The 17,337-nt window shown below is 44.5% G+C and overlaps 1 protein-coding gene across 3 annotated transcripts in view; it reads left to right on the top strand.

Annotated features, from left to right (window-relative positions):
* Positions 1–16,767, top strand: part of creb3l1 (cAMP responsive element binding protein 3 like 1) — a 140,412-nt gene extending 123,645 nt beyond the window's left edge. For 2 of the 3 annotated variants that reach the window (XM_033039214.1, XM_033039213.1), the window contains exons 8-11: positions 2,438–2,506; positions 5,309–5,408; positions 6,801–6,927; positions 10,231–11,660. In XM_033039214.1, the coding sequence (XP_032895105.1) occupies positions 2,438–2,506; positions 5,309–5,408; positions 6,801–6,927; positions 10,231–10,523 (589 nt within the window). In that variant the 3' untranslated portion in view covers positions 10,524–11,660. Of the gene's footprint in view, positions 1–2,437; positions 2,507–5,308; positions 5,409–6,800; positions 6,928–10,230; positions 11,661–14,685 lie in introns of those variants that run through there. The other variant, XM_033039215.1, reaches the window with a different exon arrangement.
* Positions 16,768–17,337: the final 570 nt, after the last annotated feature.

Here is a 17,337-nt window from a genome sequence, read left to right as displayed (position 1 = left end):
ACCCAGTTCTGAAATTTCATGTTATTGTCATTTTGAACAAGAACACAAGAGTAAATTACCAACATGTAACTGCTCCACAATCCCTTGTTTCAGTAAACCCAGACCCACCTACCTCCATGGCTACCGGTGGTCTTGTGGTAAGCCCAAAGGCCTCTGATGCGGATTCCTTTTCTCTCCTTGATTGGGAGTAGGACTGGTAAGGAGTGTGGATTCCATGTTTCTCCCGACCTCCGCTTGGGTCTGGTCTGAAAACCTCATCATACTGAGTCTGCCTTGTAGGACAATTCTGGCCATTATTTTGAGTCTGCCTTGGAAGACGACTCTGATCGTATTTCCGTGCCCAGCTTTCAAGCTACCACCGGATTCAGTGAACCGCTTACCCCCTATGGAGGTGTGGGGTGTGTTGTCGCCTATGCGGATATTCTGCCAACTGCTGGCTCTTGAGGCCATATGCATGTGCTTCAGTATGTTCATAGTTTAAATTCGAGATCAGTTACCTACTGATCATTCACACTCCCCTCCACTGAGAGTGAGGTTCGTAGGCAGCCCTGAAATCAGGTGCTGCCGCAGGCCCCTGAGGATACCTGTGCTGACATGGCCCTTCCAGTGGACCTAAATGAGATTCTAGCTTTGGTCAGACTGAAATGGACCATGAATGCTCCTCTATTCAGAGCAGGAGACATTTGTGCAGCCCTGAAAACAGGTGCTGCTGCCTGCGGGTTCTCCATAATACCCGGGCTGTCAAGAGCTAGATTCCATCCAGGGAAGCACCCAGTGGAACCTGGATGATTGCAGAAGCACTTATTTTCTGTTTGTTTGTATGGAAGCTTATTATTCCTTTTATGTAAAGCATTTTGGTGTTGACTTAAACAGTGCAATATAAGTTAAACTTACTTACTTACTTCCTTTCTTCTGCTTGTCCCTGGGAAGGTTCCCCCCCCCCCTCTTCTTTGTACTCTGATTCAGAGTGGTTTCTTCCACATGTAGTTCCCCCTCCAATGGGGAAGACATTGGGCTGCCCCATGTGCGAGGCTCCCGGCACCGGCACTGCTGTAGGCCGTGCTGATACTGCTCCCTCCTTTGGAGCAGATCATTGTTGGAGCAACTTGTCCATATGTTGCTCCATGTGGGAGAAATCATCCTCAGACGCTCTCCGTTGAGGGAGGGTATCCCTCTTCCCTGGACTCATCTGAGTCAACGGGTTCGTTTAGACTTGCGGGTGGTATTACGTCCCGCAGGACAACCATGGAGCTCCTGCTCCCGCGCAAAGTCTCCTGCCGATTCTGCTGTCGGCGCTAATGTCGGGAACAAGACCGTCGCCCGCTATTTGGAAAGCTGCGGTCTTCGGCAGCCGACATCCCCGCGGGCCGTCTCCTCGACATCTGGGCTCTGAAAAAAACTTCAAGCCCGAAAGAACGCAGGTAAGTGATTCAACTTTCCTTACCTGCTCATCCCGACGGCCTGGGAGGACTCAGTGCCTGCCAGTCCGTCGTGCGTGTTGCGTTCAGACGTAATCACGCGCACGCAGACGGACGGCCCTTCTTCACGTAGTCACTCACGTGACTCCGAAGTAAAATCACATGCCTGTGACACCAGTAGCAAACCTCACCTGGGTCTATGATGAACAAGGATGAAGCAGGGGAGTGCATGGAAATTGGGGTGGCCCCACAGACACCCAACGTGATCAGATTCAACTGGAGCTGACACGCATTTGAAGCACCATTCTGTGGATCCACATAAGAACATACAAATCAGGTTTAGGAGTGGCATCGCTTGACCGTTTGAGCCTGCTCTGCCATTAAATAAGAACATGGCTGATCGGATCATAATCTCAACACATTCCTACCTACCCACGATAACATTTCACCCCCAGGAGCTTAGCAGTAAGTGTGATATGGATTCAGCAAATTCCAGGCCTGTTCTTGTCCCTGCTCGTACATTTATCATTTAAGCAACAGTGTGAATTATTATCATCTACTTATGTTACACAGTGACTCTTATTTCTAGACTCTCTGACAACAGGAAATATCTTCTCCACATCCACCCTACCAAGATCCCTCAGGTACTAGCATGGCAGGATCTAGATCCACCGCTCAATGTGATGCTCTGATTCAAGAAAACAGGCTTCAAGATCACACCAATTATAAACTCATAATAGAATACAGTTTATCAAGGAATATTACCAGATTATAGGTAATAAGAATGGCTTTGCTTCAGAAAGAAATGTTGGAAGGGACTGAAGACAGAGTCTTGCCTATGCAGGCAGGTCTCGCTTATACTTGAGGTGGGATGTCTTGGTGCTGATAGTGCATTCAGAAAGTAGTAATAGAAAATGTGTCCCATATTTTAAATAATAGAATGATTAATCTTAAAATGTAGGGATTATGAGTGGATTGTATCTGTGATCTTGCAGCTCAGGTTTTTTTTTCTTTGCCAGGGTGGAGACTTACACCTCAGAGAACAATGAGCTCTGGAAAAAAGTGGCGACTCTGGAAAATGCAAACCGGTGAGTGAGTGTTTGTACAATCCATGCTCCTTACCTCATTCTCTGTGACTAAACGTAGTCATACCTCTCGTGTATTTACTCCTTTGCCATGTCATTTTTCTTAGATTAAGTTTGTGGGAATCAAAGGTTCTTTACAAATGTCAGTTGTTGATAACATTATTGAGTTTACCGAAGAATTCACCAACATCAGGGTCCCATGCCGTTGAAAGTAATGCACTAGCTGTTCCCCTACTCTTCAAGAGACTCACCAATACAAGGGTCTAATTTAACCTAAGGCATCCCACAAACTTGGGGATAGGAATCATGATTTACTGCCCACCCAATTCCACACTCCCTCTAAGCACCCAAAGGGCTCAGACCACCTCGTATCCTCTTCTCACTGAGCAGTTAAGTTAAAAATTGGGGTCAGAGTTGTCACTGCAACTTTGCCTTTCCAATTAGTTACTTTGTTCACACTTAGCTGCAAAATCTAGCAGATTGATTCCCAAACTTCCAAGCCTTACCTGTACTTGGTGACATCCCGCACATCCTGCTGAGCCTCCCAAAAAAGAGCACCATGTCACATGTTGTTGGTATTCACAATTGTGAGCTGGTTAACATGAGCAAGTTCTCCCTCTGTTGGCAGCATTGAGTAATCCAGCAGTTTCCAGTGAAATTGGAAAACTAATCATTTTTAATTTATAGCCCTCGGGAAAATAATGCTAACTTGCTTCTAGAACTCTTGCAGTGCTTCTGCTGAAAGTACTCTGCGGCACATAAATAGGAAGTTCCAGGAGTCTGAAGATGGAATAGGGAATATACATTTGGAATGTGCGTGTATATATCTTGAAGGCAGAGTCACAGTTGGTGGCATTCCCATGTCCCATCGAGGGGGCAGAGGTCCTGGGTTTGGGATCTGCTACGAAATGTCCGGGAGACACTTCATGGTCCACAATACTTTAACGAGAATTTGACTGTTGGAGAGGGTGTGGATCTTCAATTTGGTGCATGTTTAGGCTTTGAGTTTCTTTGTGGGAAGTAAGGCTGGGCAATGCCAGCCTCTGGAAACACTGTCTTCAGTCACAGTATCAAGTTAAAGCTTGGTTATCCAGCACTTTACAAAACCAGCATGCCTCTGCCTTTCAGAGGGAGCAATAGACAATAGACAATAGGTGCAGGAGTAGGCCATTCAGCCCTTCGAGCCAGCACCGCCATTCAATGTGATCATGGCTGATCATCCCCAATCAGTACCCCGTTCCTGCCTTCTCCCCATATCCCCTGACTCCGCTATCTTTAGGACCCCTATCTAGCTCTCTCTTGAAAGTATCCAGAGAACCGGCCTCCATCCTCCACTGTGGAGGCAGAGAATTCCACAGACTCACAACTCTCTGTGTGAAAAAGTGTTTCCTCATCTCCGTTCTAAATGGCTTACCCCTTATTCTCAAACTGTGGCCCCTGGGTCTGGACTCCCCAGGTCGGAGGTGCATCAGCACTTTACCAAGGAAGGGGAGGCAGCATTTGATTAACAGGCACCTGTCAGGTGCAGCTGCATAGACCATGGTCACTGTTTCATAAGCTACCATTCTGCTTGAAAGCCTAGATAGAATCCATCCTATGGAATCCAATAGCCAATCTTCGACTGCACCAAGTTCCTTCATTGAGGATGAGGATTTGAACTGTGTAAGCTGGTTCTCGGAGTGGTGAGGTCGTTGTGCTAACAGTTGCGCTTGCATGTCACCCAAGTGCCTAGTGCCAGATTTTCGGTAAAAATTCCTGCCATTAAACTGGGAATCTCGACAATACTGCTCTTTAATCTGCTGATAATTGCTTCCACCCGTCTTTGTCAGATAATATTTGTTCTCCAATTCAGACCTTCCAGTTACTTGTCACAAAAGCAAATTGAAAAGATGGGAATGATCAAAAATGGGCTCGTTTCCATTTGGCTAGGAGGTATTATGATTGAAGTCGATAATCACTTGGGTTCCATTGACAATCCTGATTATTCCCCATAACCAGTAACACAAAAGGCAGTGAAGGAAATTATATCTGTCAAAATTCCAACCAGGTTAATTAACAGACAACCACAACAGGCATATACACCTTCACTGAAAATTGTCAACATGCCAGTAGGCTGCCATCTACTGGGATAAGGTGTTCAGGTAATGTTTTTCTTCACCAATGCTGCTGAGTTGTCAGACTGGCAAATGCTAAGTTAAAAGGCACCAACCCCAAGAAGATAGACACAAAATGCTGGAGTAACTCAGCGGGACAGGCAGCATCACTGGATAGAAGGAATAGGTGACGTTTCGGGTGGAGACCTTTCTTCAGACTCCGAAACGTCACCCATTCCTTCTATCCAGAGATGCTGCCTGTCCCGCTGTGTTACTCCAGCATTGTGTGTCTATCTTCGGCTTAAACCAGCATCTGCAGTTCCATCCTACAAGCTAAGAAGAGTGAGTTGATTTAAAGATAAGTTGGCAGAGGAGTAGGAAGGAACTGCAGATGCTGGTTTACACGGAAGATAGGCACAAAATGCTGGAGTAACACAAGCGGGAACAGGTAGCCTCTTTGGTGAGAAGGAATGGGTGACGTTTCAGGTCTGAAGAAGCGTCTCGACCTGAAACGTCACCCATTCCTTCTCTCCGGAGACACTGCCTGTCCCGCTGAGTTACTCCAGCATTTTGTGTCTATCCAGGGAAAGGAGTTTTGAACTGAGAGGCGGGAGGTGTTCTGCAAGTGCAGCAGGACCTGCTAGCAGTAGGTGAAAGGCCCGCAGTGCAAGTGGTAAAATGCTACATTAGTGAAGGATGTCTCTTGTTTCAGGACTCTATTGCAACAGCTGCAGAAGCTGCAGGCGTTGGTAGCTGGGAAAGTGCCTCGGCCCTGCCGGATAGCATCAACACAAACAGGAACCTGCCTGATGGTAAGAACAAGCATGAAAAGGGAGCGTTGATTACCATAAGGTGAAGAATAGGGAGGGAATTGCAAAGAGAGTATCAGTAACCCCAGAGTGGGGAATGGAGGGGGAATTGCCATTGTCACCTGTATCTTCTGCCACTGAGATGCTCTTTTAGAGCCGTGGAATGCGAAGGGCAGTAAATCATGGGCGATGAGTATAATTTTGGTCTAGGATTGGGACGACAGATGGCACAATGGGCTAAGTGTTCGGCTGGCGACCGGAAGGTGGCCGGTTCGAATCCCGCTTGGAGTGCATACTGTCGTTGTGTCCTTGGGCAAGACACTTCACCCACCTTTGCCTGTGTGTGAATGTGTGTGAGTGATTGGTGGTGGTCGGAGGGGCCGTAGGCGCAGAATGGCAGCCACGCTTCCGTCAGTCTGCCCCAGGGCAGCTGTGGCTACAGAAGTAGCTTACCACCACCGAGTGTGACTGAGGAGTGAATGAATAATGCGATGTAAAGCGCCTTGAGTATTAGAAAGGCACTATATAAATCCCATCCATTATTATTATTAGGATTGTGCAGACAGACTTCATACATTCAGAGACCTAGAAGTGAATTTCACCAGACAGTAAATCTTGGCTGCTGCCTGGTATATTCCCTGGCACAGGATGCAAAGCAGGAACAAACTGTACCCAAGAAAATGGTGGAATCCAATTGCAACAAATCAGTGATTTTTGACTCAATGGGAGAGTAAGTAGTGTTTAAAAGAAAAAATGTGGGAGCAAATGAAATAATTGTATATCATTGCCTATAAACACAAGGACACATCTGAAGTTACAAAATCCAATGGAATTGCACCAGTAAACACATTGTGCCAGTATGTGTGGGAAGGAACTGCAGATGCTGCTTTACACCGAAGACAGACACAAAATGCTGCAGTAACTCAGTGGGACAGGCAGCATCTCTGGAGGGAAGAAATCGGTGACGTTTCGGACCGAGACCCTTCTTCAGAGGCAGGGGCGAGGTAGACATAGAGATATGGAAGGGTCAGGTGTGAAATGACAAATCAAAGCTTACCCTTCCATATTTCTGTTTCCCCCTCCCCTGACTTTCAGTCTGAAGAGGGGTCTCGACCCAAAACATCTCCCATTCCTTCTCTCCAGAGATGCTGCCTGTCCTGCTGAGTTACTCCAGCATTTTACATCTATCTACATTGTCCCAGTAAACAGGTGTGTGCCTGTTCTTAAAAACACTGTCCGTGATGGCACAGTGCAAGAGCAATCCAGTGTTTGCCCATCTCAAACCAAGTGTACTCCAGATCGGCAATCTATTGGTAATCTGTTCCCTTCCACAAAAACAGAGGTTTTGTGCATGACATTTTAATTTGTCTTGTTTTGTTTTGTTTGTCATTACAGGTGGTGATGGTCTGTTTTGTCCTTGTCTTGGGTTCCTTTATGCCTTGTCTCCCAGAATTTTCAACCGGCTCCCAGACAGTCAAAACAGCTCCATTGTCTGCTCCTGATGCCTATACCACAAGTCAGAGTGAGTACTGTTGCACACTGTTCCCAATTTCCTTCCATTTATCCATCACCTCTTCTTGTGAGCAAATGGGCTCTCATGGGTTGTGTGCTGGTCAAATATTGCCAGCATGGAACCAGACCTGTTGCAACATGGGCTCAAAACTTTCATTACCAGGAGTGCATATAAAAGGAAAATAATTTTGCTCTAGGGCACAAGCCCATCACATATCCATGGTTAGAGTTATCCATCCACGTAACTATGTATTTTATGGAAATAGATAAACGTATACCAAGGCTAGATTGTGTGTGGAAAAAGCCAATCAAATCTCAGAGTTGGTCCAACTGGAGCTGTTTGTGTTTGGAAGGATTCACCCCAGAGCAAAGTGGGGCCATGTGTGGAACATCAGTCTAAAGTAAAGACATTGTGCTGGAGTAACTCAGCAGGTCAGGCAGCATTTCTGGAGAAGATGGATATGCGATGTTTTGGGTTGGGACCATTCCTCAGACTGATTGTTCAAGGGAGGGGGGTGGGGGGCTGGGGTGGGAGAAGAAAGCTGGAAGAGAGGAGGGGCAGGATAAAACCTGACAGGTGATAGGTTGCTGCAGATGAGGGGGGATATTGATAGGCAGATGGTGCACAAAGCAACAGATGAAAAGACAATAGGATCGAAAGAGATGCAAACTGTGAAGCTAGAGGAAGGAATGTAAGTGGAAGGGGAGGGGCGAAATAGGTCAAACTTCCAGGCGTCCAGGTGGGCATAGGGGAAGGGGATGTTTAGAGGGGGTGATTTTAGAGAGAGGGGGAGGGGGGGTCCATGTGGTTAACCCAAATTATAGAATTCAATGTCGTTGAGTTGTAAGCTGCCTGACTGGCATATGAGGTGTTGTTCTTCCAGTTAGTCTGTGGCCTCACTCTGACAATGGGGGAGGTCCAGGACAGAAAGGTCAGTATGGGAATGGAAAGAGAAGTTAAAATGGCAAGCAACCAGGAGCTCCTGTCGGCCTTGGCGAACCGAGCACTTGTTCGATGAAATGGTCGCCGAGTCTGCGCTTGGTCTCACCGATTTACAGGAGGCCACAACGGGAACACTGTATACAGTGGATGAGGGTAGAGGAGGTGCATGCCAACCTCTGTCTCACCTGGAAAGACTTTTGGGGTCCCTGGATGGAGGTGAGGGAGGAAGTATCGGGACAAGTGTTAGATCTCATGCGGGGTTGCTACCTGGGGAAGGGGTGGTTAGGTTGGGAAGGGATGAATGAGCAAAGGAGTTGCGGCGGGCAGTCTCGGCAGAAGGAGGAAAAGGGTGACACTGGGAAGATGTGACTGGTGGTGGGTTGGTGACAAAAATGTGCTAGTTTTAAGTTTTACTCTTGTAAATATCGCTGCAGAAACTTGCCTGGATCTGGTTGCTCAAATAATGTCCAAGGTTTTGCTTCAGGATTTGGCAAACCCATAGTTAAGGGTTTTGGGTTTCTCATTCCGTCAGAATATACTCCAACTCCAACTGAGCTGCATTTAGACTCCAATCAATTTCAAAGAAATAAATTGCCCAGTTTTGAACCTCCAATTATTAAGGATGTTAAATAGTCTGCACGTTTCGCCAGCAGTGGCAAAAATGTTTCTGTAATTTCCTTAATTGTCCCAAAAATCATTGGTACACTGGGATGTAATGGTGTTGTCCTGGTAACGGCACAAGGTCTCTTGCTCCTTCCGAATGTATTTTCATATTCATAATGAAAAATCTGGAAATACTCATCAGGTCCGACTGGAAAACAGACAATGTTTCAGACAAGGGTTTTCATTGCATGGCTTAGGTCATCCCTGAGCTGCTTTCCTCCATATACCTCAGACCTCCAATGCTTCAGTATTTTCCTGTATATTATATAGTATATTATATAGTCACACGCCAAGCCTTCAGCTTGCAATCGTTTTATTTCCTTGGGAACTTGTTGTGCATGAACTAGCTGCCTTGTTGCACTAATTGCCTTTTAGATATAACAGTAAAGTCCTTTTCCAGCCTCAGCCATCAACAGAGCCAATATGAATTGTCGACATGATTTTAGTAAGGCATTTGATAAAAACCCCATGGTAGGCTGCCTCAGAAGATTAACATGCACAGGGCAGAAGGCAGGCACGGGTTATTGATTTGGGACGATCAGCCATGATCACAATGAATGGCGATGCTGGCTCGAAGGGCCGAATGGCCTCCTCCTGCACCTATTTTCTATGTTTCTATGATTAGCAATGACTTGGTCATATGGCTCAGAACTGGTTTACTGATTGAAGACGGAGTTTTGTGGAAAGACAATGCTCAGCTTGGAGGTCAGTGACCAGTGGAGCTCCGAAAGGATCTATGCGGCGCCCTCTGCTGGTTGTAACGTATATAAAGGATGTAGGCGGGCTGGTTAGAAAGTTAGTGGGCAAAGATCTTGCTAATGGATTTATAGTGTGGGAAAATGTGCAATTGGCCATTTTGGCAGGAAAAGAAAGCAAACTAAGCGGTGAGGGGGACAGAAAGAAGTGCAGATGCTGGTTTACAAAAAAAACTGCTGGAGTAACTCAGCGAGTCAGGCAGCATTTCTGGAGAACATGGATAGGTGATGTTTTGAGGTCAGGAGATGAGAGCAGGGCTAAGGCTGACAAGTTGACAAGTGGCAGGTGGATATAGGTGAGGGGGGGGGGGATGGATAGGTAGATGGTTAGACAAAGGCCCCTTCTCATTATCTCACTGCCCTTTCTGTCCAGGGACTCTCCTTGAGGTGAGGAACACCTTTCTGATTCGGCACTAACAATGCTGAGGTACAGTGAATGCATCACTAACTGGCTGAAAGTGATACTTTGAAGACAGAATGTGTGACATTCCAAGTAAAACTTTGCTCTGCAGTGTTCATAGCCATTTAACATCAAGCTGTAGCATTTTTGATTGTTGCTTGTAGACCATTAATGGGCTGTTTTCTCCCCACTGATGGTTCTCCATTAGGACCTATTATTGGAAGAGGAGTAGGTTATTCAATCCATTGAGTTTGTCAATCATTCATATCTGATTTGTAGCCAAGTTCTACTCATTGAACCCGAATCCCAAAATCCTTGGCAACCTAAGCTACCAAAATCTATTGAGTCCCACAGCATATCCATTGGCTCGTGATATTTCGCTCCACTTTTAATCTAAATCCCTTCATACTGACCATCTCAGTTGATGTCCTTTTGTAGTCAAGGTAGAACACCTAGCCTTTGCAGTCTGGCTGAACTATCTCTTGGGAGCTGTCTAAATATACAACACGGGATCACTCAGCCTGCTAATTAATCACTTATTAATTTTCCTAGTTCGTTCCAGGAGCCTGCTGTTTTATGACGAGGGGTCGTCCCTGGAAGATCATTATTCCACTCTCTTCCCAGCAGAGGGCAGGGAACCGCCACCCAGGGATACAAGAGAGAAGAGGTCACACGACAGGTCAAATGATTACATCGCCTGGTCACAAGAGGCATCCAAATACCTAAGCAATGCCCAAATGGAGGTGATCAACTCCAATAAGACTGACCGCAGGAAGTTTGTCCAAGAGAAAGCACATCATGAGAGGTGGGCATCAGCGACTGTAATCACAGTAAAATCTTTGTAACTGGACCACTTCTTTAACTAGCCCTTTGGTAGAGAGATAGTTCTATTTTGCAAGCCTTAATTGTTCAATATTTCTGCGTATGTGTGTATTTGCATGTTTGCATGTGTGTACACGTGTGCGCACACGTGGACAATGTGTGAATGTTTTCCATTGTGTCCCTGTATGAATGTTTGTGTATGAATTGCTATTCTTAAACAACTTTCAACACTGTACTTATATTCATATGCTCCTTACTGTCTTTGCCATGTAACTTGCTACATACTCCACACTCTTCATTATCTTCAATGCTTTGATGTTCTTTACTCTTTGCTTTGGTATTAATACTGAATTATCCATTATCCTAATTCTGTTTCTCACTGTTTAATGCAACGGTTTTCATTCTGCACTGATTAACATCTGTTTCACCTTTCTCATACTTTCTCACCAATCTTAATCCAAATCTGACCAAAAGCACTGAATTTATAGCTATTTTCATTCTTTTCTGCTCTTAAAATAAGATTCTAAAAACGTGGCTATTTCTTCTCACCATCTCCTTAACGTCACCTTGTTCCCTGCTCTACATGCAGTTTTCCTCAATTTGCTCTCCCTGATGCTCACTATTCATAATTTGTTTGCCGCTGAAAATACCAAGTTCCTGACTGTTCTAACTAAACTCATTGTTCGCACTGTGTTCATCAGCACACTGTAAATGGCTGGGGTTTGCGGTTTTGGATTATGTACAGGATGCTTCACTCATGTCTGCATCGTGTGACCTTCACTTCCATGAGTAAAATGGCACAAAGCTTGAGAGGCAGATGTGCAAGTGAGAAGGTGAACTGCGTGAATGGAAATTTAAAAATCACATTATGCAAATACTAAAGAAGCATCCTATTTTTATACACGTGCTGTGGGTATTATCAACAAATAAAAATAACCACTGAGGTGGCTTAGATAAATTGGGCATTGCGATAGGGGTGATGTGTGGGGACATTACTGTTTCCAACAATAGTATGTTAATATTTCCACTTTGCCGAATTAGAAGTTTTGTAATACAAAGTAACTGCCATGCGAGATAATGGAGAGTGTGGTAAAAAAATATCCAGCTAACATGTTATAGCAGCTATTTAGAAATAAATGCTTCCCATTGCATTCAACGGATTGTGTGGAGCTGCTGTAATTATTTCTTTGCTGAATTGTAACAAACTCCACACGAACAGATTGAAACTGAGGGTGTGGTGGAAGGTATGCACTACGGACAGACTACAATGATCAGCAGCTCTGCCAAGTGCCATCTTGCATGCTTCTAGGGTATTATCATATCCTATCCTACTACCCCATATTTCCAATGGGATAGAGTCGTACAGCAGGGAAACAAGCCCTTTGGACCAACTTGCCCATGCCGACCAAGGTGTCCCATCTGTCCACGCCTGTCCCATATTCCTCTAAACCTTTCCAATCCATGCACCTGACCAAATGTCCTTTAAATAGTACCTGCCTCAACTACCCCTTCCAGCAGCTTGTTCCATATATCCACCTATGTGGAAGAAGCTACTCCTCAGGTCCCTATTAAATCGTTCTACTCTCACCTTAAACCGACATCCTATGGTCGGTTTAAGTGGTTCTCTATTCCACTACTCTGGGTAAAAGACTGGGCATCTACCCTATCTATTCTCCTCATGATCTTATACACCTCCATAAGATCACCCCTCATCCTCCTGTGCACTGAGAAATAAAGTCCTAGCCTGCTCAGCTCTCCCTAAAGCTCAGATCCTCAAATCCTGGCAATATCTTTGTAAATCTTCTCTGCACTCCTTCCAGCTAAAAAAAACGTCTTTCCTATAGTAGGATGACCAAAACTGAACACAATACTCCAAATGTGGCGTCACGAATATCTAGTACAACTGTAATATAACATCCCAACTTCTATACCAAGTACCCCGACTGATGAAGGCCAATGTGCCAAAAGCCTTCTTGACCACCTTTTCTACCTTGATGCCGCATTCAAAATACAATGTACTTCCCCTCAAAGATCCTTTGTGTTACAACATTCACCAGAACCCTCAATGAATACACCAGGAGCTAATCTGCTTGGGATTCAAGCTAAAACTCATGCTTGTAATATTTATCCATGGAGGGAGAGGTTGCTCCAAACACTTATCACTATAGGGCCTAGCCACAAACATTATCGTTGTTCAGAAGAGAAAGGGCACAACGGCAACCTGGTAAGAAGGCCTTTAAGATTAAGCCTATCTGATCAAACCTTTCAGTAAAGAAAACATTTCCACTGTTCATCCTGGGAAGAAGCAATGGCTGTACTTTATTTCACATGAGCAAGGCTTGCCCTGCGATTCCCACTTCATGGGTTAGATCACCAAAAAAGCGGAACAACAATCGTAGGTGAATAATTTGTATTTTTTCCCCTCAGTAGAAGTTCTTTGGGATGCTACTGATTATGACGTCACAGTAAAGGAGAAGCCAAAGTCTGTTTTGCTAATCACTGCCTCCTCCACTGGTTTGTTTAACATACATTTGACTAAACACTGTTGGGATACGCTTTACTGATCTGACAGCTTCATTGCTAAAGAAAAAAAGACTCACATTTATATGTTACTAGACCAAGGGCACCGGTTGGGTCTGCTCCCCCAACGCAGCCATTCCCTACCCGTAGCCCCCACGGGAGACGTGGTCCTCCAACTCAAGCGGCCCAGGAATGAGCAGTGCGGATGGTTTTAAATGGCATCTTTGAGGCGAGATGCGGGCGCCAGCAGCCGTTATGGTTGCTGGCCAGCAGGAGGCGATAAAATGAGTGAGTGGGGGGGGGGGGGGGGGGGGGGGGGGAGAAGGTTTTAATGAAAAATGTGGACATAAACATAACGAAATCTAATGAGGAGTGGATAGTTGGAATGGAAAGTGAAATGTCTACCGAAATGGCTGCTTCTATGGGTGAGAAGCCAGTTTATTTTTGAAATATTGGGGGGTGGGGGGGGGGGGGGGGGGGAGAAGGATTTGATTAAAAACGTGTACTTAAACACGACGAAATGTAATGAGGAACGGATACTTAGAAAGAAAAGCGTAATCTCTACCGAAATGGAAATGATCTCGGAGATTGAGCGTCTGGATTCGGCGTGGCAATGAATCAAAGGAAGAAATGCAGCCGGCTGCCGTACATGTAAATGGATCCATTCCGATTGGACATCTGCGAGCATCGGCCATTCCGATTGGACATCTGCGAGTATTGGGCATTGTGACATTACACGATGGAACAAATCGAAAGGCAGCCGGACGGCAGCCAGACGGCAGGCGGCAGGCACAGAGTTTTAATAGTATATAGATAGATTATTCACGGATACAATTTGTCTGAAAGAGCTTTTGTGCCCATTGAAGTTGCTGTTGTAATGTAGAAAATCTAAACTCCAGGTAATCGACCTGAAACATTAACTGTTTCTCTCTCCAAAGAGCTACTGACCTACCGAGTATTTATAGTGTTTGTTTTTATTTCAGATCAGATCATCTCCAGAATCTGCCGTACTTTGCTTTTATATATCTGTTGTGTAATGTGCATTAACTCAACAGAAAAACAACTCCCTGCTCCACAGAAAGAGACATCTACCAAAAAAATACTTCCTGCACCCACCATCCACTTCCCACCACGTCACACACAACTGTTCTTGCACTTTGCAGCCAATCCTTGTTGCACCATGGCTATTCTGGTGTGGTGCAAATTCCAGGTCTTCTCTTGGAAATGGTGGAGGTGAATGAGGGAGACACCTGCTCTTGCACTTTCTGTATCAACTATTCTTAGCTGTTCTTGCTAGAAGGTCTCAGCTAGCCTTTCCAAGAGGGGATGAGTGACATCACAAAGTGTCCCAGTTTATTGTCATGTGGACCGAGGGACAGTGAAAAGCTTTTGTTGCGTGCTAACCAGTCAGCAGAAAGACAGTACATGATTAAAATTGATCCATTTACAATATATAGATACATGATAAGGGAATAACGTTTAGTACAAGGTAAAACCAGCAAGATAAAGTCCCAGGGAACTTGACTGCAGAAGAATTATTTTAGTGAGATGACAGGCAATAACCGACTCTAACATTGAAAACTGTGCAGCATTTACTAATGAGCTGTTCTTGTCCCGATCCAGTAGATTTTAGTAATTTTTTTTTCAATTTTTTTTGTTTTGCAGGGAAATTGGATCCAGTAGTGCAGCAGACTATTTGTAATTAACAGCTGTGAGCTACATTAGAGCAAGCCTCGGATCAACTCCTGACTGACAGCTTGTGTCGGCAGGCTATCCAGAGCAGACCCGAGTCCGTCCCAGTGTTTCTGCCCGTCCCTGCACACATCAGATACCAACCTGCTAACGCACTGCGCACACTGTGTTGGACTTACTGTGTTGGACCATTTGGCCGTACTGTAGGCAGCGAGGCCAGTTGGGAGAGTGGGAGGGAAAAAAAACAGAAAATGTTTTAACTGACTAAAAGCAAAGATCATTTTCATAAGCTTAAAAAAAAAGAACATTCCTTCGCTGTAACTTTTGATACTGTTTCTTATATCCAAATTCTAGAAACACTGCAGTAGAAATTGGTTTTGGGTGTTAGCATCATGCAATTAGCTCCTTGCTTTCTGTCCCATTGAAGTTTGGTCCAGTTGAGTGGAATGGAAGTGAATTTGGGTGGGCAGAAAAAGGGCAGATAATTGCACTGCTTTACCATGAATCTATATTCCCCATGCCTATCTTCGGACCCTTATGCTCTCACCTCCTTGCTAAAATGGCTTCACTTTCAATAGGAATTCTACAGTAGTGCCTTTCATCTAGTGGAGAGTGCATTGGAGTAGCATTCTTCACTGGATCCCCTGAGCTAAAGCAAGGACTTTTCCCCAATGCTGCCAAAGTCACATATCTGCCAAATCATAGTGCCAGAACGGTCAGCAGCTGCAAGGCGATTCTCTAGCATGGAACCCCTAGTAAATCAGAGGCTGGTGCTATTCTGCAATCATGGGACCCTTTTTGGTTTATCGTGCCTCGACTCGGTCTTTGACGGAGTTATTGAATCAGCCCCAAATTCAATAGTACTCCTTCCCCAGTCCTTCTTGTAAACCTGTGCAGAACGAAAATATTTATAACCCTGAGTGGAAAAGTAGGAATGTTAACTATCTTACAGAGTTATCCCGATGTCAGGATTGTTACGGGGAGTAATTTGTAATAATCTTAATTAAACTGAGTGCCAATGAGAGGAGAGGGCATGGAGGGGATAGCTTTGCTGATTTCATGAGGTTGTCATCGGGTTAATTGATGCTTCTTCTGGTTGTTACCTTTGATGAAATTCTATTTTAATCATGTGCTTTTTGCAAGGTTTTTTTTTCTGCTTTCCTATGAGCAGAACAGGTCAGGAATTCATAGGAGACAATTTTACCCCAACCAGTTCTTCCAAAACCAAAGGGATGAAGGGTGCAACACTAGTTCCACACACTCTTTATCTTCATTCTGCACACAAGGCATAGAGTAAGACGTGAAACCAGTGTCCAGCCCATTAACACGGGACTCACACTCAGCAAGTCATGGAACTTATCGCCACTGAGTTTTTCTGTTTCCTTTAGATTGTACGGAGAAAGAAAGTCCTCATTTTCAGATTTTACAAATACTTATATTTATTCTTAACGTTATGATTTCATGGTCGCATATCCCTATACCACTTTCTATCTCCTCTGGCGTCCCAATTTTTGGTTCACAGGGAAACCTAAAGGTCAGGTATAGCCAACCACCTTCAACCAAAGAAGTACCCAAAAAGGTGCTCAGCAGACAATTTCCCTTCAACCTTCACCGAGCCATGGCTGCTACCTGGGTTTAATCATTTGAGGTCTCTCAACAGTGACTGTGATAGCCCATAGTTGCAGTGTGGGGAAGGAGATGTGCAATTTGTCACTGTTAAAGTTTTGGGTTCCAACCAAATCTTCTATGCTGCAGACTGACGTTCCTAATGGGCCGTTTCTGGGCCTAGCGACTTCTGACTGGCCTATAGATTTTATACCTCACATGGCCTCCTGTATATTGACTAATATTTCAACACTATGAATCACGAGACATGACCTGCACCTTGATGAAATTACTCTAGGTGTGCCTGTGGTTCCTCTTGATCGAGAGGGAAGGTAGATTGGTGGCCATTGTGAGAAATAATTGAGGATTTTGTATGCAGAAAAATAAATGTTATTATATCTTGATATTTAAAGAAAAATAATAAAATTAAGGGATACTTTGTGCAAGTAACTTTTGAATGTTAATCTCCATGATTATTAGTTTGAAAAAGTCTGCAATTAATTCACGAGTAAAGTGTCACATGTCTGGTCTTTTTCTTACGTATGGCGTGCGCAGCCTAAAGTTGTGGGTATAGTCCCAACTTGTTCTATTTGTCTGTGCACGTCGGGTTGATTGCATTAGTCGAAACAGCGTGGACCACGTGAAGGTTGCAATCTCCCACCCCACATGTCTGATTCTTACTTGCTGAGTGAATTCAGTTAATTGATCTGAAAATTCCTGATGGTTTTACTTTGATGTGATACAGTTGATTTCATAGCTCTGCTAATAGAAAATACAACAAGACAAAATTACCTTTACCTTACAGTGCATGCAATTGAGGCCATCTGCAAATCACTGTACGGAGATCCAGTGGCCTAAATTCTTCCCATTTTATGGATATGCAGTAGACCATTCCCTTCTAATTACTTATCATTGTACAGAATTCCAATAACTTCACTTGCACTCTGCGGAATTCCTTAAAGTTTTCCGGAATTACACATTAACTTTTAACCTTTCAATTCAGTAAATACATTTCACCTG

This window comes from Amblyraja radiata, chromosome 20, assembly GCF_010909765.2.
Source record: "Amblyraja radiata isolate CabotCenter1 chromosome 20, sAmbRad1.1.pri, whole genome shotgun sequence".
Lineage (NCBI taxonomy): Eukaryota > Metazoa > Chordata > Chondrichthyes > Rajiformes > Rajidae > Amblyraja > Amblyraja radiata.
Note: the sequence above shows the minus strand (reverse complement) of the source record. Positions and strands in the feature narration are given on the sequence as shown.